The 18,274-nt window shown below is 35.7% G+C and overlaps 1 protein-coding gene across 1 annotated transcript in view; it reads left to right on the top strand.

Moving 5' to 3' along the window:
* The window catches only part of TMEM26 (transmembrane protein 26), a 48,118-nt gene extending 31,181 nt beyond the window's left edge, over positions 1 to 16,937 (top strand). The window contains exons 5-6 of the mRNA XM_047072820.1: positions 10,026 to 10,102; positions 12,852 to 16,937. Of these exons, the coding sequence (XP_046928776.1) occupies positions 10,026 to 10,102; positions 12,852 to 13,276 (502 nt within the window). The 3' untranslated portion in view covers positions 13,277 to 16,937. The remainder of the gene's footprint in view (positions 1 to 10,025; positions 10,103 to 12,851) is intronic.
* Positions 16,938 to 18,274: the final 1,337 nt, after the last annotated feature.

Here is an 18,274-nt window from a genome sequence, read left to right as displayed (position 1 = left end):
CATGAGCATATTGATCTATAGGAATATTTTCTAATGATACATTTTTCTTGCTTTAGTATTAGGATAATACTGCACTCAGTGAATACCTCAAGAAGCATCCCTTCTTTCTTTATTTTCTGAAAGATTTTATAAAGGATTGGTATTAATTTTTCTTTAAATATTTTAAAGAGTTTATCTATGAAGCCATCTGGGCCTAGGTTTTTCTATTTGGAAGATATTTTATTGCTAATTCAACATAATTATTTGTAAGCCTATTCAGTTATTCTATTTATTCCTGAGTTAGTTTTGATTGCATTTTTCTTTCTAGGAATTTTCCCATTTAAATAAATTATCTAGTCTTTTATATAAAGTTGTCCATAAAATGATTTTCTTATACTTGTGTCCATTTCTATAGGGTCACTTATTATGCCCCCTTTTACATTCTGAATCAGTCATTTGTGTCTTCTCTGTTTTTACTTAGTCATATTTATCAATTTTGTTCATGTTCTAAAATAACGAACTTTTGGCTTCATTGATTTTTCTCTATTATTTTGTTCTCCATTTCATTGATTTGTGCTGTGATGTTTAATTTTCCCTTCCTTCTGCTTGCTTTGGATTTAATTTGCTTTTTTTTCTAGTTTCTTAAGATGGAAGCTTATATTATTGATTTGAGATCTTTTTGCTTTTCTAACATGACATTCAAAGCTACAGAATTCCCTCTAACCACTGCTTTATGTGTATCCCATAAACTTTGATATCTTATCTTTTTATTTAATATGGTTCAAAATATTTTCCAATATCTCCTGCAATTTACCATTTGACCTATGGATTATTTAGAATGTAAGCTATTTAATTTCCATATGGAGATTGCCCAAATTTCCTTCTGTTTTTTTCTATTAATTCTGTTGTAGTCTTTAAATTATTTTGATCCTTTAAATTGATTGAGGCTTATTTTATGGCCTAGCATATAGCTTATCCTGGAGAACGTGCTATATGTACTTGAAAAGAATGTGTATTTACAGGTTGTTTGCTCGAGTTTTCTGTAAATGTCAGTTGTGTCAAGTTGGTTATTAGGTTATTTAATTCTTCTATATCCTTACTGATTTTCTGTCTAGTTGTTCTATAAATTATTGAGAATGGGACATTGAAATCCTCAGCTCTAATTACTGAGTTGTCTATTTCCTTTTTCAATACTTTTTCATATCATCTCTTATGATATGGGATGTCTTTTCCCATCCTTGTACTTTCAAATTCTTTGTATCTTTACATCTACACGGTGTCCCTTATAGACTAAATATAGTTGGATTTGCATCTTTTGCCCCAGTCAATCTTTGTCTTTTTTTTAAAGTTTATTTATTTAAAAAAATTTTTTTTTTCAACGTTTATTTATTTTTGGGACAGAGAGAGACAGAGCATGAATGGGGGAGGGGCAGAGAGAGAGGGAGACACAGAATCAGAAACAGGCTCCAGGCTCTGAGCCATCAGTCCAGAGCCCGACGCAGGGCTCGAACTCACGGACCGCGAGATCGTGACCTGGCTGAAGTCGGACGCTTAACCGACTGCGCCACCCAGGCGCCCCTAAAGTTTATTTATTTTTGAGAGTGAGAGAGTGAGAGAGCACAAGCTGGGGAGGGTCAGAGAGAGAGGAAGACACAGAATCAGAAGCAGACTCCAAAGCTGTCAGCACAGAGCCCCACATAGGGCTCAACCAATGAACCACGAGATCATGATCTGAGCCGAAATCAGACACCTAACCGACTGAGCCACCTAGGCGTCCCATTCTTTGTCTTTTAATTGGAGTATATGTTAGTTTCCCAGGGCTGCCATAACAAAATACCACTAACTGAAAGTCTTAAAACAACAGAATTTATTTTCTTATAGTCCTCAAGGCTGAAAGTCCAAATCAAAGTGATGACAAGGTTGGTTTCTACTGGAGGCTCTGAGGGAGAATCTGTTTGGTGCCTCTTTCCTGGATTCTGGTGGTTGCTGGCAATTCTTGGTGTCCCTTGGCTTGTAGACATAATCACTCCAATCTCTGCCTCTGTCTTCACATGGCATTCTCCCCAGTGTTTCTGCCAGTGTTTCCACATATTCCCCTCCTTACATGGACACCAGTCATTGGGTTAAGACTCACATTAATTTAATATGACCTCCTCTTGACTTGATTACATCTGCAAAGACTATTTCCAAATAAGATTACATTCTGAAGTTTGTATACATGAAATTTGGGTAGACATCATTCAACTTATTACAGTGTGTTTATTCCATTCATATGCAATGTAATGATTGATTCAGTTGATTTTTGTCTGCCATTTTACTATTTGTTTTTTCTTTCCTAGGTCTTTTTTATTCCTGTGTTTATTCCTGTGTTACTCATTTACTAGTTAAAAATTTTTAATAAACAATTTTAATTGATTTTTTGTATTATTACTGGTTACTTTAGAGATTACAATATGTTTTAAATCTTCACATTCTATTACAAGTCAACAGCTCCATTTATTCCCCCTATTTTTTTACTATTATTGTCATATATATTACATCTTTGTATGTTATAAACCAAATAATACAGTTTTATAATTATTATTTTATAGACTTTAATTTTTTTAAAGAAATTAGAAGAAAAGATAACCACACATTTATGTGTTCTCTTATATTTGCCTACAATTTGAAGATGCTCTTTATTCCTTCTTGTGGATGTGAGTTACTCTCTGGTATCATTTCCTTTCAACCTGAAAGACTTCCTTTATTGTTTCTTCTAAGGCAAATCTGCTACCAACAAATTCTCCCAATCTTTGTCCAGAAATGTGTTTATTTTGCCTTCATGTTTCAAAAATAGTTTTGTTGTATAGAGAATTCATGGTTGTCAATTTTTACTTCAGCATTTTATTTATTTATGTATTTATTTAAAATTTTTAATGTTTATTTTTGGGAGTGAGAGAGAGAATGAGTGGGGAGGGGAAGAGAGAGAGGAAGACAGAGGTTCTGAAGCAGGCTCTGCACTAACGGCAGAGGGCCCAATGCACGACTCGAACTCATAAACTGCGAGATCATGACCTGAGCTGAAGTTGGACACTTAACCCAAAGAGTCACCCAGGTGCCCGTCAGCATTTTAAATATACCATTCCACTGTTTCTTCATTATTTCTGATGAGATGTTAACCATTGCTTTGTTGTTACCCAGTACAACTTGCTGTTTTCAAGATTTTCTCTTTCTCTTTGACTTTCATTCATTTTACTGTGATGTATGTAGGTATGGTTCTCTTTGTCTTTATTACTACAACATTTTTTATTTTGGATCTGTAAATTAATTTTTTTTCCTCAAATTTAGGAACTTTCAGCCATCATCTTTTCAAACATGTTTTGTTTCATTCTCTCTTCCTCCTTCTGAGACTCCTATCACAAATAAGTATGTTTAAGTGTGGTCCATAGGTTTCTGAGACTGTTATTTTTTCCCATCTGTTTGACTCTCTTTTTTTCAAATTGGATAGTTTTCATTGATTTATCTTCCACATCACTGGTTCTTTCTTTCATCATCTTAAATCTATATGTACAGTCAAATTATATAGTTTATCTAGTGAATTTTTCATTTTGGGCCCCCTAGCTTGAACTATAGAATTTCTATTTAATTCTTTTTACAGCTTATACTCCTTTATTTATCTGTTGAATCACTGTCATCACACTTTCTTTAATTCATGGAACATAGTTTTATTTTATTCTTTGAACATATTTATAATAGTTACTTTGATGCCTTTGTCTGCTAATTCCAACACCTAGACTCTAATTTCTTTTTTTTTTTTTGTTGATGTTCATTTACTTATTTTCAGGGTGAAAGAGTGGGGGTGGGGAGGAGGGAGAGAGAATCCCAAGCAGGCTCTGTGTTATTAGCACAGAGCCTGACATGGGGCTCAATCCCATAAACAGTGAGATCATGACCTGAGACAAATCAAGAGCTGCATGCTTAACAGACTGAGCCACCCAGGCACCCTTCTAGACTTCAATTTCTACGATTTTTTTTTCCTAAGTATAGGTTACACATTACTGTTTCTTTGCATGTTTTACATTTTTGGTGGTAACTGGACATTTTAAATTATATTTTGTACCAAATCTTATCCCGACTCTTCCCTTTTAACTCAGGCTTCTTATTTTTTGTTGTCTGAATAAATTGCCTGAACTTAATCTAAGGACTCTCTCTTCCATTGGATTGTAGCCACTGATGTCTCTGCTCTTTTTTCTTTTTTAACTCCTTCTTCTATTTATCTGTCTTTAGCATGGCTTATTAAGGTTATACCTACTCTAATCAGCCAATGATTTGGACAGGATCTGTGATCAAACACTTCAAGCCATTATGACCTCCATCCTCTGCCAATGGATATGTATGTGTGTTGGATAGCACATTTAAATTCAGAAAGTTTTCATATATATTCAGCTTTTAATTCCCCTGGGTTTTCTTGGATCTTCCTGGCACATGTCTGGCATACACAGAGACCTTATCTAGCCCTTCTAAGGCTCTTATTTTCAAAATTTCTCCATTAAAATTCAAGTTAGTCTGCCAGTCACCCCAACTGAGATTGCAACCTCAGAGTAGCAAGGCTGTAGGTTTTCTCATTCATTTCCAACTAAGTTCATTACTCTTACTGACCACACCTCTAAGCATAACATTTCACAAATCACTCCAAGCCAAGTCAGCACACTGTGACCATGAGGGACCTCTGGTTTTCATTGTCAAGACCTCTCTGGTAAAACTACTATTCTGACTGACCAAGACACCATTGACATTCCCCTCCTTTTGACTAAACTTTAAAAAGGTCTGTTGTTGAGTATATACTTCTGGCCTTCCTTTCCTTATAGCATTTACTTTAGAAAACTTGCAATTATCAATTCTTTCTCTGCTCCTTTGAGATTAAGTCTTCTCCTAGCCTCTTTCGTGTTTTACTATCCAGGAATATCTTTGTAATGGATGTAGAAGATGTCCCTTTGAAATGTGATCATCAAAAAAGATAGCACCCCTATCTCTTGGTCTCTTTGGGGCGTTAGAAGCCTAACTTGGTTAGAAGTTAGAAATCGGTTTTGTTAGTAGCCAATTAGCAAACACAAATAGTCTAATCATGTTGACTAATCTCCCCTTCTAATGTTCTCTAGTACTTTTGCACTAACTCGCGTCAGTGCTTAAAATCTCTCTTGCCTTTTGTTTCAGTAGGGGTGAACTCAATATTTCTCTCTTATTTCAACAGAGTTGAATAAAGTCTTCCTCGCCTGTTTAACTCTGTCTAGTGCAATTTTTCATTGATATAGCCAAGCTGGAGGGGTGTGAAAATCCATGGACAAGAATACCTCAAACTCCCACTATTCTTAACCGAAGCTCCACCAGTTTTTCATAAATAAATGCTACTCAATTTGTTGTTTGCCTTTGGTTGATTTCCAGAGATCTGAAGTGGTTGTTTTTGACAATTTGTCTAGTATGTATGTTTGTTGTAGAGAGGTTTTGCTGACCTTTTCATTCTGCTATAGCCATCCTCCAACATTTTTAACAATTCTGAATTTCAATATCATTGCCAGGAAGAGTTAACTGGTTATTCACACATTTAGAAGTAATCTTTAATGTACAGTCTTTTTTTGGACACAGATCATTTTTAAAGAGAAAAACTCTATTCTCATAACATTACAGTTATTTCACTATATTTGACCACACAAAGGAGAATTTTCCTATTTTTACACTGTGTTTTCTGTCCATTTAGCTCCTTTTGCTTGGTAAAATATTTTTTCTGGGCTAGGATAATACTTAATTTTCTCACCTTATTTTTCTCTCTCTCCTTCATTTTTTTTTTCCTTTTCTGAAGAGGTTTGTTGGATGCTTTTCTAAAAACTAGGTGAATTCTATCCATTGATCTCTTATCTACAGGAACATTTACACTTCCAAAAAGAAATCGTTAAGCAAATTAGCAATGTATGACTCTGTTTTTACTTTTCATCCAGTAGATTTGGTGCACTGATCTACCAAATTCCAGTCTTTTATCCCCCTAACTTTCCAGGTGGAGAAGTGATACTCACATCTATAATTATATTTGTCAAGATCTTTTGTCTCTTCATGAATAGAGTTCAGTGTCTGCTTACAAGCTTCTCAGTTGACATTTATGAAGACATTACACATGAGAAAATGAGGTGAGACAATTAGGGGAGACAGTTAGACAATGGAGATGATGTTGGATAAATTCACTCCAAAATTCCTTTACAAATTTTGAGTGATTGCCATTTAAGCTCAATGATTTATTTACTTTCCTTTTAACCTTTCTGAGTAACTTTTACTATCTGACTTAATACAAATTTATCTGCTTCAAAATTTTTCTGGCCATTTTTTCCAAAGTTATTTTTGATAAATTTACTAATATGTTTCTCAACACTCACATTTCCCCTTATTTTGTGTATACTCAGATACTTGTATATGCAAGATATATGTTTATTATTGTAAGGTTAGAATTTGGCTTACATAGGGCGAGGATTTATTTATTATTTATCCCTAGTTTGTGAAATGATAGAATGAAAACACAGAGTTTAAGAAATATGTTCAACATAATAAAAATAGTACTGCTACCATTGCTGTTACTGCTGTTGATACTACTGCTACTACTACTGCTAGTACTACTATTACTACTACTGCTGCTACTGCTACTACTACTGCTACTACTACTACTACTACGGCTACTATTACTGCTAGTACTACTGCTACTACGGCTACTGCTACTACTGCTGCTACTGCTACTACTACTGCTAGTATTACTACTACTACTGCTACTACTACTAGATAATGTTTATTTATCTCTTGCTGTGATCCAAGTACTGTTTTAAGGGTTTTAATTGTGATAAGTTAGTCTTTACAATAGACTATGAGGGGATACTATCATTATCACCATTTATAAGCTGAACTGAGCCAGGCGAGAGAAGTTGAGAAAGTCTCAAGGTTATAAGATAATAAAAAATAAAAAAATAATACCTGCATAATTAGTCTGTTTCAAGTGCTGTTCTAAGAGCTTTACATGTTTAACATATTTTAACAACATACTTAATGAAATTATGCTGTAAAATCCAGTAGTTATTATTATTGTTATCTTCATATTGAAGACAGGTAAACTAAAGCATATAGATGTGAAATTACTTGTTCATGTTCATGTAGTCAGTAAATATTCTGGGATTGGAGGCCCACATCCTATCTCTCTAGTGAGGGCTGGAGCTGGTGTTTGAACTCCAGCAACCCAACACCAGACCTCATGCTTCACCATTGCTTTCTGCTGTCTGGCAGACAAATTGCACATGAGTTTTTGGTAGAATTATTGAAGTTCGGGATTAGAAGAAACTTCAAAAGTCGTCATCTATTGAACAATCTATTTTACATCTGTTGCAAAATCCTCTCCAGAATTTTTTCTCAACAAGTTTTTGTCCAGACTTTCTTTGAAAATCTTCACTAATAGAGAATATACTAACCCCAGGCCATCTCATTCCATTTTGACTTGATATTATTAGAAAGTACTTTTCTCTATTGTGATAAAATTTGGATTCTTATAGGTGCCACTAAAATCCTTTGAATCTGAATTGGCCCTCTGAAGTCACAAGAAATGTTTAATTCCTTTTCCACATGATAGCCTTTAAGTATATGAAATAAAGTTTTTAGGGACTCTTGTCTTGTTTTTAGTTTCTTGAACTATCCCACATAGAACATGGCTCTAAGATCTCTCACCATCCTAGTCTCTCTCCTTTGGACCAAAAACTTTATAAACTTTCCTCCTAAACCATGAAGCACAATACCTAATATTTCAGATATATTCTGAACATTATAGAATATAGCAGGCTAAAACTTTCTGTTTCCTTTATGTAAATAAGTTTAGCACAATGGTTAAAAGGGTGGATGCTGAAACCAGCTGTCTAGTTTTGATTTCTGCTTCCAACACTTATAACCACATTACTTTGGACAAGTTTCTACAATTCTGTGCCTCAGTTTCCTCACTGGTCTAATAGGGATAAGTGTAACTATTTTGTAGAATTGATATGAGTGTGACCCTTAGAAACCCTTAGAAAGCTTCCTGAAATAGTATGAGCTTCAGAAACTGTGGGCAAAATTATTTAAAACTTCAGGAACTTATTGGAGGTCTCTTATATATAGACATTGACATTGCAAAGATGGAAAAGTTATAGACTCCATTCCCTAGGTATCTCCACTTAAAATTCTAGACTTTAAACTCCTTATGAAGAGACCTATGATTGCATTTGATCTTGGAAAATCATCAATAATGTCACACTGTGGACTTATAATTAGATAATAGTAAGGGAAAATCCTTGAGCTTTCTTTATGGTGGCTGCTGTGAAATGGTATCTCTTCTATCCTATTCTAGGTCCTCCAGTTACAACTTGACAAGATCTTTTAGGATCCTGATTGTGTCTTCTGGGGAAATGGTTTCCCATCCAACCTCCATGTTTTATGTGTATATGAGAAGCCTTCCATCAATGTGCAACCAAGTCATTGGTGAAATGTGAAGTAGAACAGAATCAAAGACAGAGCCTGCAGCAACCCTCAGAGAGCTCCCTTTGGGGAGTCATTTACAGAGTTAGAAATCCACCTAATTGTGCTCACACCCAGAACATTTCTTAATCTTGTTAATAAGAACACTGTGGGAGGCTTTTTTTTACAAGCCTTATTTAAACCCAAATGTCTGATATTAATTTATTTATCATTACTTCTTTGGTAATCCTAACTCTATTGAAGAGAGAAAGAGAGAGAATGATCTTAGTATTTACTGAGTGCAATTGTTCTCAAGGAAGCTGTGCTAATTCCTAGTAATTACTGTCTTCCATAAGGGCTTTCAGAAATCTTCTAAATAATCACTTATATAACCTAACTAGGGATTAATAGTAAATGTGCCTTTTGTATTTTAAGATACACTTCTGCTTCATTTTGAAAATTAAGACTTTATTATTTTTTTTGTCTCCACCCTTGTCTCTGCCATTAACTGCCAAGATAATGATGGCTCATAGTTTTTGAGATCTAATTTTTCAGGGCCTCAATACTTGAGGCATTTAAAGATATCTTTTACAATCACCTCATTTCTTTTGGTTTCAACTACTCTTCCCTGATGCCTTTCTATTCCTCTCCAACATTAAAATCCCTCCTGACAGAGAAGTTGGCAATCAAATCTGCTATAATACCACTAATCTCAAATTGATAACTTCCTTTGTATTTTCACTAAAAAAAATCGACTTTGACATTTCTATAGTATCCTTTGTATTTTTATAACATCTATTCTTTCTGACTTCAGTATTCAAGACCATTCTTTTAGGTCGATGACATTTGTATATTTGCCAAGTATGGATCCTTCTTCTGTACATTCAACAATTCCTTCCACAAATATTTGTTGAGAGTCTATTATTTTCCAGTCACTGTTCTAGGCCCTGGGGATACAATAGTGAAAGAAACTCTCATATTCCTTGACTTACATATTCTAGTGTAAATTTTTGATTATTGGATTTATCTTTCCGCTTTTTTCTGACCTGAAGACACTTTTCTTTTATATGCTGAGCGTTTCATTGTTGAGCATCATCCAGTCCTTTTGAGATATATTTTTAAGTTAGAGTCTCATGATCTTACCAAAAAAGTTCTCACTTTTTCTTGAGAATTCTTGAAATCAGCCCTCTGAATTTGTGAGTCAATGTCTAACATTATTCTTAGCATTTATCTCCAATAATGTTTCCATGATTTTGTAAAACTAAAGACAACAATATGGGACAAAGAGGCTTTGCCATAATTTACACAGATGTTGGCACATGTGGGAGTTGGATTTTAAGTGTCAGTTTTGCTTTGTGTGTTTTATTTTTTTTTTTTTTACTTCCTCATTATTCCATTATAATCATGCATGGAGTTTCATGGGTTTCTTATATCACCAAGATGTTTTGACAAGTCTCAAGAGGTTTATTAGTGCATACTCAAATATAAAAAAAGATAAATTATTTCTTAAAAAATGATCATATTTTTATTACTAATTTAAAATTATGTCTGCATTTTAGGAATAGCCCTGCCCTAGTCTATGCCATCCTTGTTATATGGACCTGGAGCATGCTGCAGTTTCCACTTGACCTGGCAGGTGAATGTCTTGATGTTTGCTCAAAGAAACAGAAAACGATTAACTCTTGATTAAAAACCGTAATAAAGCTAAGGAGGCATCTGAGAGGATTATCATTTTAATAATTTTGATATCCCAGTGTTAATTCCAGTTCAGTTTAGAAGAAAAGTCAACTGAAACTCAGGAAATACACTAGTGGATCCACCCTGTTACGTGGTGAGCGGGAGATAACTGAACGTTACCAGAGCACAGGTTTACATTCTCTTCAAAAGTGGTTCTATCATGTATGAGTTGGAAAATCTCCCTCAAGTTCGTTAAGACATCTGTGCCTCAGTTTCTCACCGATGAAATGGGGCTGATAATCATAGTAGCTAGGATTGAAGGTTCTTGTGATGACTAAATAAGGTATGGTTTGTAAAATGCTTAGCGCATTTGCTGGAATATAAATATTCCTTCTTGATATTTTAGGAGCTCATTTTTGTCCCTTTGTCAGAACATCACAAGGGAGTAAGAGCAGTTCTGGGGTCTCGTGGAAAATTAAAATTCTTCTTAGAAGTAGTCCTTGGAATTCCATTGGCCTTATTTTCATAAATACATAAACTCCTGAGACTTTGCAAGAAGAAACTGTTTTCTAAGCATATCATACTAACCTAGAGTTGCATTGTCCAATATGGTACCTGCTAGCTACATGTGGCTATTGAAATTTAAATGAAAATTAATTAAAATTAAACAAAATCCAAAGTTTGGTTCCTCAGTCACACTAGCCTCATTTCAAGTGCTCCACTGCCACATGTGGCTGCTGTGGTAGGCAGTGGATTAGGCAGAACATTTTTACCATCACAGAAGTTTCAATTGGACAGCATTGATCTGGAGTTATCCCTTAACTTCTAGGAAGGATCCCTGGAATTCTGACTTGAGAATTCTCCAGGATGCCACTTTACTCTGAAGAAATTCTAGGATTTAGTAATTACATTTTCCTTAAACCTAACTTCTTTTTTATGGCACCCTACCCACTGGCATCAGGATTAGAATTAATCTAGAATAGGGATTTTTAATCTTCTCTGCATCTTTTTTTGGCTTATGTTAATAGGCCCAGAACTTTCAGAGGTAATTTTAGAATTTAGCAACCACTTTATGAAACAAAATTTTCACCAGAGTAGATGGAAAGAATGACTGTGGCTTTTTAAAAATACCCCAAATCTCATTACTAATTAATAATTACAAACAAATTTTTGCCAGTAACACAAATCTCTCTCTCACACACACACACATTTTGTCATAATGTGCCCAGTCTATACTTATTGATCAGGTGGTGTCTCCCAACAGAATATAAGGTACCATCACTTTAGATGTTGAATAACAGTCTTAGGAGGTCCCTTCAGAACCATTTCCTGACCCTAACTTCTTAGGAGAGGCCACTATTGATCTTATGTTGGTTTTTCTTTTGTCATTCACTCTGCTGATCCTCACCCTCCCCTATCTTGTGGTTTATAGACTTGCTAAGAAAATTTTTATTTGGGAAAGAAATTCTGTAAACTTTCGGGGGTGATAATGTTATGCAGCTGTTTGAAAAACAAAGACCAAATGTTACTTCTGACTAAATCACTATTGTATTTTCCAACAAACAGTACATTATGTTCACCCATATCAAAGCAGCTTCATAATATTTTCAGGCTCCAGTAGACGAAGGCATTCTTTGTTTGAAAATTCCAAATGGAAGGCTTCATTATTATAAAGGATTATATTATGCCCTTGACCTTGAATTAAATTAGCATTTTAGAAATTAAAACAAAAAGGTTCGTCTGTTGATTGGGCCTCCTTTTGTTCAACTGGAAAATCAGTAATTATATCCAGTGTTTCTTGTAAACTGTGAAACAAAACCATAAGGCATTAGACAAAATGAAATAATAATGGCATTTATTTTGGGCTTTTGTCCCCCCACCATTATAAAAATATGTTCAACATGAATTGAGTTTCAATTTGAATTATAAACACTTGAATTTCCACAACATAATTTATACATATGCCTGACTAAGTCAACCAGGAAACAGGTAGATCCCAAAGGGAGGATACAGAAGGATCTGGGCCTTGTATCTATACTCTGTTCTGTCTCCCAAACTCAGCAGTCAGATAAGTCATTCATTATCCAAAGGGAAAGAGAGAAGTGAGAAATCAGAGAGGAGCTAGTGGAAACAAAAAGAACTGGTGAATAGGGGCCCCTCTCCTCACAGACATCATTGTTACCTCAGTTTTCAAAGGAAGAAGTGGGCCCAGGAAGGTTAAGTAACTTGGCCAGAATCTTGCTAAAAAAAACGAGGCAGCCAGTCTATCTGGCTTGAGGCCTAGAGTGCCCGGCTGTGCTGTCTCCTTATGCAGTAGACCCCAAGGACAGACCCAGCAGTTTGTCTTGTTCTATATTCTTGCTAGACTAATTGATTGTGCTTTCCCCAGGATTCAGAGTAAAAGGTGATCTAAAATTTGTTACATGGATAGAAACATGATGACTGGCTTTCTTTGGTGTTTTATTGAAATTATAACAGATTCTTGATTTTAAATATAAAATTACTAAGGATATTAAATAGTTAAGGGGTGACTAAGGGTGGTGTTAAATGTAAAGGGTGGTATCACCTTCCCGCCCCCCCCAGAATTAAATTATAGAATCACTCCCAATTGTTAACTAGCACAGCACCCATTGTTAATGGCTCTTCCCCATTTCATTCTGCCTTATACATTTCAGGGATGTGCTAATTGTTCTGTCTTGTGTTCTCAGTACAGCATGTCGTCTGCCCCTTGTCTGTGGCAATGAAGGGGTTCCCCAGTCTGTTTTTTTGCCAGTACAGTGCCGATCTGTGGAACATTGGAATCAGCGTCTTCATACAAGATGGTCCCTTCCTTGTCGTGCGTCTCATATTGATGATCTATTTCAAAGTGATAAACCAGATGCTGGTGTTCTTTGCCGCAAAGAATTTTCTTGTGGTGGTGTTGCAACTCTATCGCTTGGTGGTGCTGGGGCTGGATGTCCGTGCTTCCTTGCGAAATCGGCCAGGAAGACTGAAAGCAGAGCACAGCTGCCCGTGTGAGGCAGCTGTGAGTGGGATCTCACCTGGAGATTGGGCGAGTGGCTCTAATGGGGGCTTGGGTACCCCCTTACAGGCCTTGCCTGTCACCCCTGAGCACTCTCACCCCACACCGTAGTTCCTTACTGACAGCAGCGTGCAGCTAGAACGTTCGACTTTCTGGTTCCTCTTACAGACAGAATCTACCCCCCCCCTTCTTTTTTAACTTTGGCATGTAATAATTTTCAAAGGAACAACATAAAAAGCGATCTTAAGCCAAAGCCGAGGAATTTTTTTTTTTTCGACTGAATGGAAAGAACTTTGATTAGTGGCTATCGCTACAACTTCTGTGTGATGGTATCAGATGTTATAGTTGTTCAACGACTAAGTGATTTGTTTGTCTTGAACTGTTTGAAAAGCTATGGACAGGGTTACAGTGACATGCCCTCAAAAAGATTTAGTGCAGACAAACTGTCACGGCTGTTACCTGAAAATAGAGAAGCTTTGAACTTTGGCTCCATTGTCAGACTATCTCATCTGATCTTTTCTGCAATGTCCCTGACATCAAAAAATGTACATTCAGTGAATGCAGAACAAATGAAGGGAAAAGTGCTTTTAAAATTACCTCACTGTGAGCTGGAAGCAGTGAAAATCTCTGCCCAGCTTCCATGGCATTGAGAGCCCTCTTCATCGCTGCACAGACCTTCCCAGGAAAATCATTTTTCTGGGCTGATGTGGTATTCTGTCATGGCGCATATGCTCTTACAGAAATTTTATTGCTTTTGGCTTGGGCACTGCGAAATTCACAGCAAGCCATTTCGGTTGTAAGGCAGGAAATACTGGTAATGCTAGCAAAGTCACAATTTCCACCCTGAAACATGATTTGCGGTATTCGTCAGTATTTTTCTTTACTTTACCGTTTTCTCCATTGCCAAGTCGAATTATGTGGGTGGAAGCAAGGAAGCACTGAAGCAGTGAATAAAGGTGTTTCAGTCCCTTTAAGTGTTACCATAGTTTCTGGAGTCCGCCAGTGGTAGGCAGAACTCCTCTGAGCTGCCACTATGGAGCCAAGCCTGCCTTTGGTCTCAGGGAAGGTACTGGGGGTGGAGGCTGGCACCAGCCCTACACACAGCCAACAGCCCTTGATTAGTGACAGGGCTCAGAAGATGCCACCGCATTGTGGATGTCAGAAAATTCGCTTTTCTTGCTTGCATTAACGACTTCACTTCCCCAGTGTTGAAATAGCCATACGTTACCCTTTATACACATCTGTACTTTCTAGATGGAGGTCATTCAGAACCTTTTGAAATGATTTTTGCTTTTAAGATGCAGTGTGGAAAGTTACCTGACTATATAGCAGTAATTATATGTGGGGCAAGCGGTTCCAAAACTCTTCTTTTAGGGTTCAAGGCACAATTCCTGCTTGTTAGTATGCTGAGGAATTCAAAGGGACATGAAAGATAAGACACAGTATGACCTTAAGTTGGGTGTGGCTGTGTGACAACCAATCAGGACAATTTTACCTATAATTCTGTGTGAATGATATCTGCTCAAAGCATTGGGTAAAAAGTTTCCTAGGCAAATTCTGTTTTTATACAGAGAAATTGGTATTTTCCACTTCATAGCTTTGGTGCCTCATAACGCCTTTCTGTTTCTTCCTTTTCTTCCTTGTGTTTCTAATTTTAACAAGGTGATGATTATAAAACTAAACATGTGAAACTAACGGAGTACATTTGTAATTTTCATAATAATTTTGTGAACCTTAAGATCAGGAAATTATATTTATATAAAGTAAAGAACTTGACAACTTTTAAGGGCGTGTTATTTAAAATGCTTAGCAATTGGAAGCAAAATAATAACTGCTACTATTTATAAGAGTGCCTCGCGGAATCTGTTTTTATGTTGACTGTTTTATGTTGAATGTTTTCCTCCACAACATGTATGTGCTGCTTATTACTGCAGAGTTGCTCATGGCATACTTTTCATGTTTTAATTTTTTTTCTCCCAGCAAAACAAACATTGAACATCTAAAAATAGATAAACTATAAAGTAGTACGAGCTGTTGCAAGGATATTTTTAAATGCTTTCAAAAATGAGACTTGGCTGGGCTTCGTGAATGAATTCCTAGTGTTTAAGTAAAGTATTTTGTAATTAGCACTCCTCCAAAGGCCTGGGAAATGGGAAGTCCAGAGTCTTGCTTTCCTTAGAGTGCCAGGATGGCAGAGAGCACAGAGGACCGACTCCGCAATGAATAGTGGCAAAAATAGACACACGCTGTACAAGGTTTTCCAGGAAAATCTGCTAAGGGCAGCATTTGTTAACCTAACTGCCAGTACGCTCACTCTTTTCGACTGTTTTTATAGCAGAAAAAAACCTATATTCATTTCGTTTATTTAAAAACAAAACCTAAATCCAGGTTTTATCCCTAGGACCCCTGATGGCAAGAGTTAGAATTGTATTCATTTAATTGTATACTTTTATTGTAGATTGCTAAACGTTGGAGTGTTTGAAAACATCCCAGCCTTTGCTATGTAAAGTGGCTAGATCAGTAGTTACCGCCCATATATTGATTGACAGCCTGGGACTTGCTTCCATTTTATTTCTAATCAGATAACGATTTAGACCATCTGTACAATGTGTTGTAAGCCATCCCTCTCTACAGCCTTGCACAAGACACGTGACACGCTAATCCCCGGCCACCTAAGAGAGTGGCTTGTTTGTGGTGCTGTGGTTATTGTTGTGGTAGTTGTTCCTGAATGGCTTGATTGAAGCCCGATCAAACGTCCTCCATAAAAACATATTCTCCTTGTGAGAAAACAGTGTATGTGTTTCAACGACGCTGCGTGCAAACAAACCTTATAACCATCTCGTGGGTTTACTTTTCACCTTAGTAAGATAGGTCTCAAAGGACGTGACTTCATAGTGCAAGATGTCTAGCTGTCTTTGTCTTTCATCATTCTGTTAATTTTTATTTACAGATAACATAAACTGGAACTAACATAAAAAAATAAAAATTCGTATCGGCCAATAACATCCCCTCTAATCTTCCAAAATGAAAAATCTTGCACAGATCTATCAGTTGGCTCTGCAGTGCTTCCATTCACATGCGGCAGCATTTCAGGCCTTGTAAGATCAGAAAGAGCCAAGAAGTACCAGGATTCACTATTGTAATACTAATTGTGAATTTTTTATTTATTGGAAAGTTTCCAAAGCCCCGGAAAGGCATGCATTGTCTGTTCACATGGTTTAGGGTTTCCTCCCAAGTTTCAGAGTTCAACATTGACTTCTTTCTATTCTCTTTGGCATTTAATTTCAATGATTCGGAATCCATTCTCCTGTTAAAAGAGAGATAGAGAGGCAAAAGGCCAAGCCTCTGTCCACCTTCACTCTACTTCAGCTCTACGAAAGTGGAATGTTGAAATATACTGCAGGGCCTTAAAGATGCACATAAAAAAAAAATCTTGAATTATAAGAGACTGTTCCTTTTGTTGTTGTTGTTTTTTCTAACTTCTTTTTACTTACTGGACATTCTTATCCACTCTTGCTAATATCTGATACAAGGCAGCTGGAGAACATTTATAGCCTTGAGGCTTCAAATAACTTTCCCTATGATGGGAGGAACTTTAAACAATGTTCGAATAATCAACTGTTGCAACTTTATATTTTACACACGTCCCTCCTCTAAATCCTTCTTTCTAGAATATTTTGTGAGAATATTTTCTCTGAATTATTTATATTTATACTATTCTGCTATGAATGACCTTTGTATTTTATTATACACATTAAACAGTTTGTGTAGAACCTTATCTTGATGTCTGTTATCTGTCTGCATTTCTTGTCTTTGTTGTCTACTGTCATTAGTTTCATTTAGTTTTTAAACTTGGATTTAAAAAAAAACACATCTCTTTAGAATGTGACTAAAGTGGCATTTCAAACTAGCGAGGAAAGACTGACCAATTTTATAAATGATGTTGGGAAATTTTGTGAACCATCTGGAAAAAATAAAGTGAGATTTTTATCTCACGCAATATATAGAAATAAATTCCAGATGGATTAAAGAACTAAATGTAAAAGTGAAAACTATAAAATATTAGAAGAAAATATGGAATGTGTCTTTAGCATTGGGGAATGGGAAGGTCTTTCAAAGCAAGACATGAAACCCAGAAGCTATGAGAGAAAAGATTGACAGATCAATAAAGGTTTAAAATTTCTGAATGGCCAAAGGTGTCAGAAATACATCACTATCATTTTCTGGGGAATGGTGTCAGTGCAGTTATACAAGAGAAATGAGAGATATAGAAATTAGAAAGAAGTCAAGTTTACTATTTAATTCTAGAAGATTGAGTCTTGAACATCCCAGAAAAACATGCAAAAACCTACGGCAGTATTAAAAATAATAATCTAACATCATGCAAAAATCAATGCTTTTCTCTATATAAACATACATCACATAAAATATGTATTTGAATGAGAGATTTCCATTACAATATAAACTAGAACCATAAAGTACATAGGAATAAACTTGGTAAACTTGGTACAAGATTTATGTAAAGAAAACTTCAAAAATGATTTTGAAGACCTCAGTGGATAATTTAGCATCATAAGTTACATTTCTATTGGAGAACAGTTAGATGCCTTGATATTTTAAAGAATTTCTCCTAAATTGATCTATAAATTTAACACAACCACCATAATGACAGCAATAAGATTTTACTCTTTAATGATTACCCAAGCTAATTCTAAAGACTTTTTGATAAAGTAAGGATGAAAGAAAGTCTGGAAAATACTGAAAGTAAGAAAAAAAATGAGAAAGAGCTTTCAGTATATTTAAATATATTATACAGCTACAATAACCAAGAGAATTCAGTTCTGTCAGGCAGAAAAAAAGGAACAGAATAAGGTCAAGAAATAGGTTGAAATACATAAGGGTTTTGATATATGATAAATCATGAGTAGAGGGGTGACAAAGTATAGTATGTGGTTTAAGGTTTTTAAAATATCAAATTGAATACCTATCTCAACCCTTATGTCCAAAATATTTCCAGATGGATCAAAGAGTTAAACATTACAAATTTTAAAAATATATTATAATTGCAATTGTGAGAATGTTTTCTAAGTTATACGTAAAACTAGAAAC

This window comes from Lynx rufus, unplaced genomic scaffold (assembly GCF_022079265.1).
Source record: "Lynx rufus isolate CCGP_SWC_20201006 ecotype Redwood Valley unplaced genomic scaffold, mLynRuf1.p SCAF_11, whole genome shotgun sequence".
NCBI lineage: Eukaryota > Metazoa > Chordata > Mammalia > Carnivora > Felidae > Lynx > Lynx rufus.
Note: the sequence above shows the minus strand (reverse complement) of the source record. Positions and strands in the feature narration are given on the sequence as shown.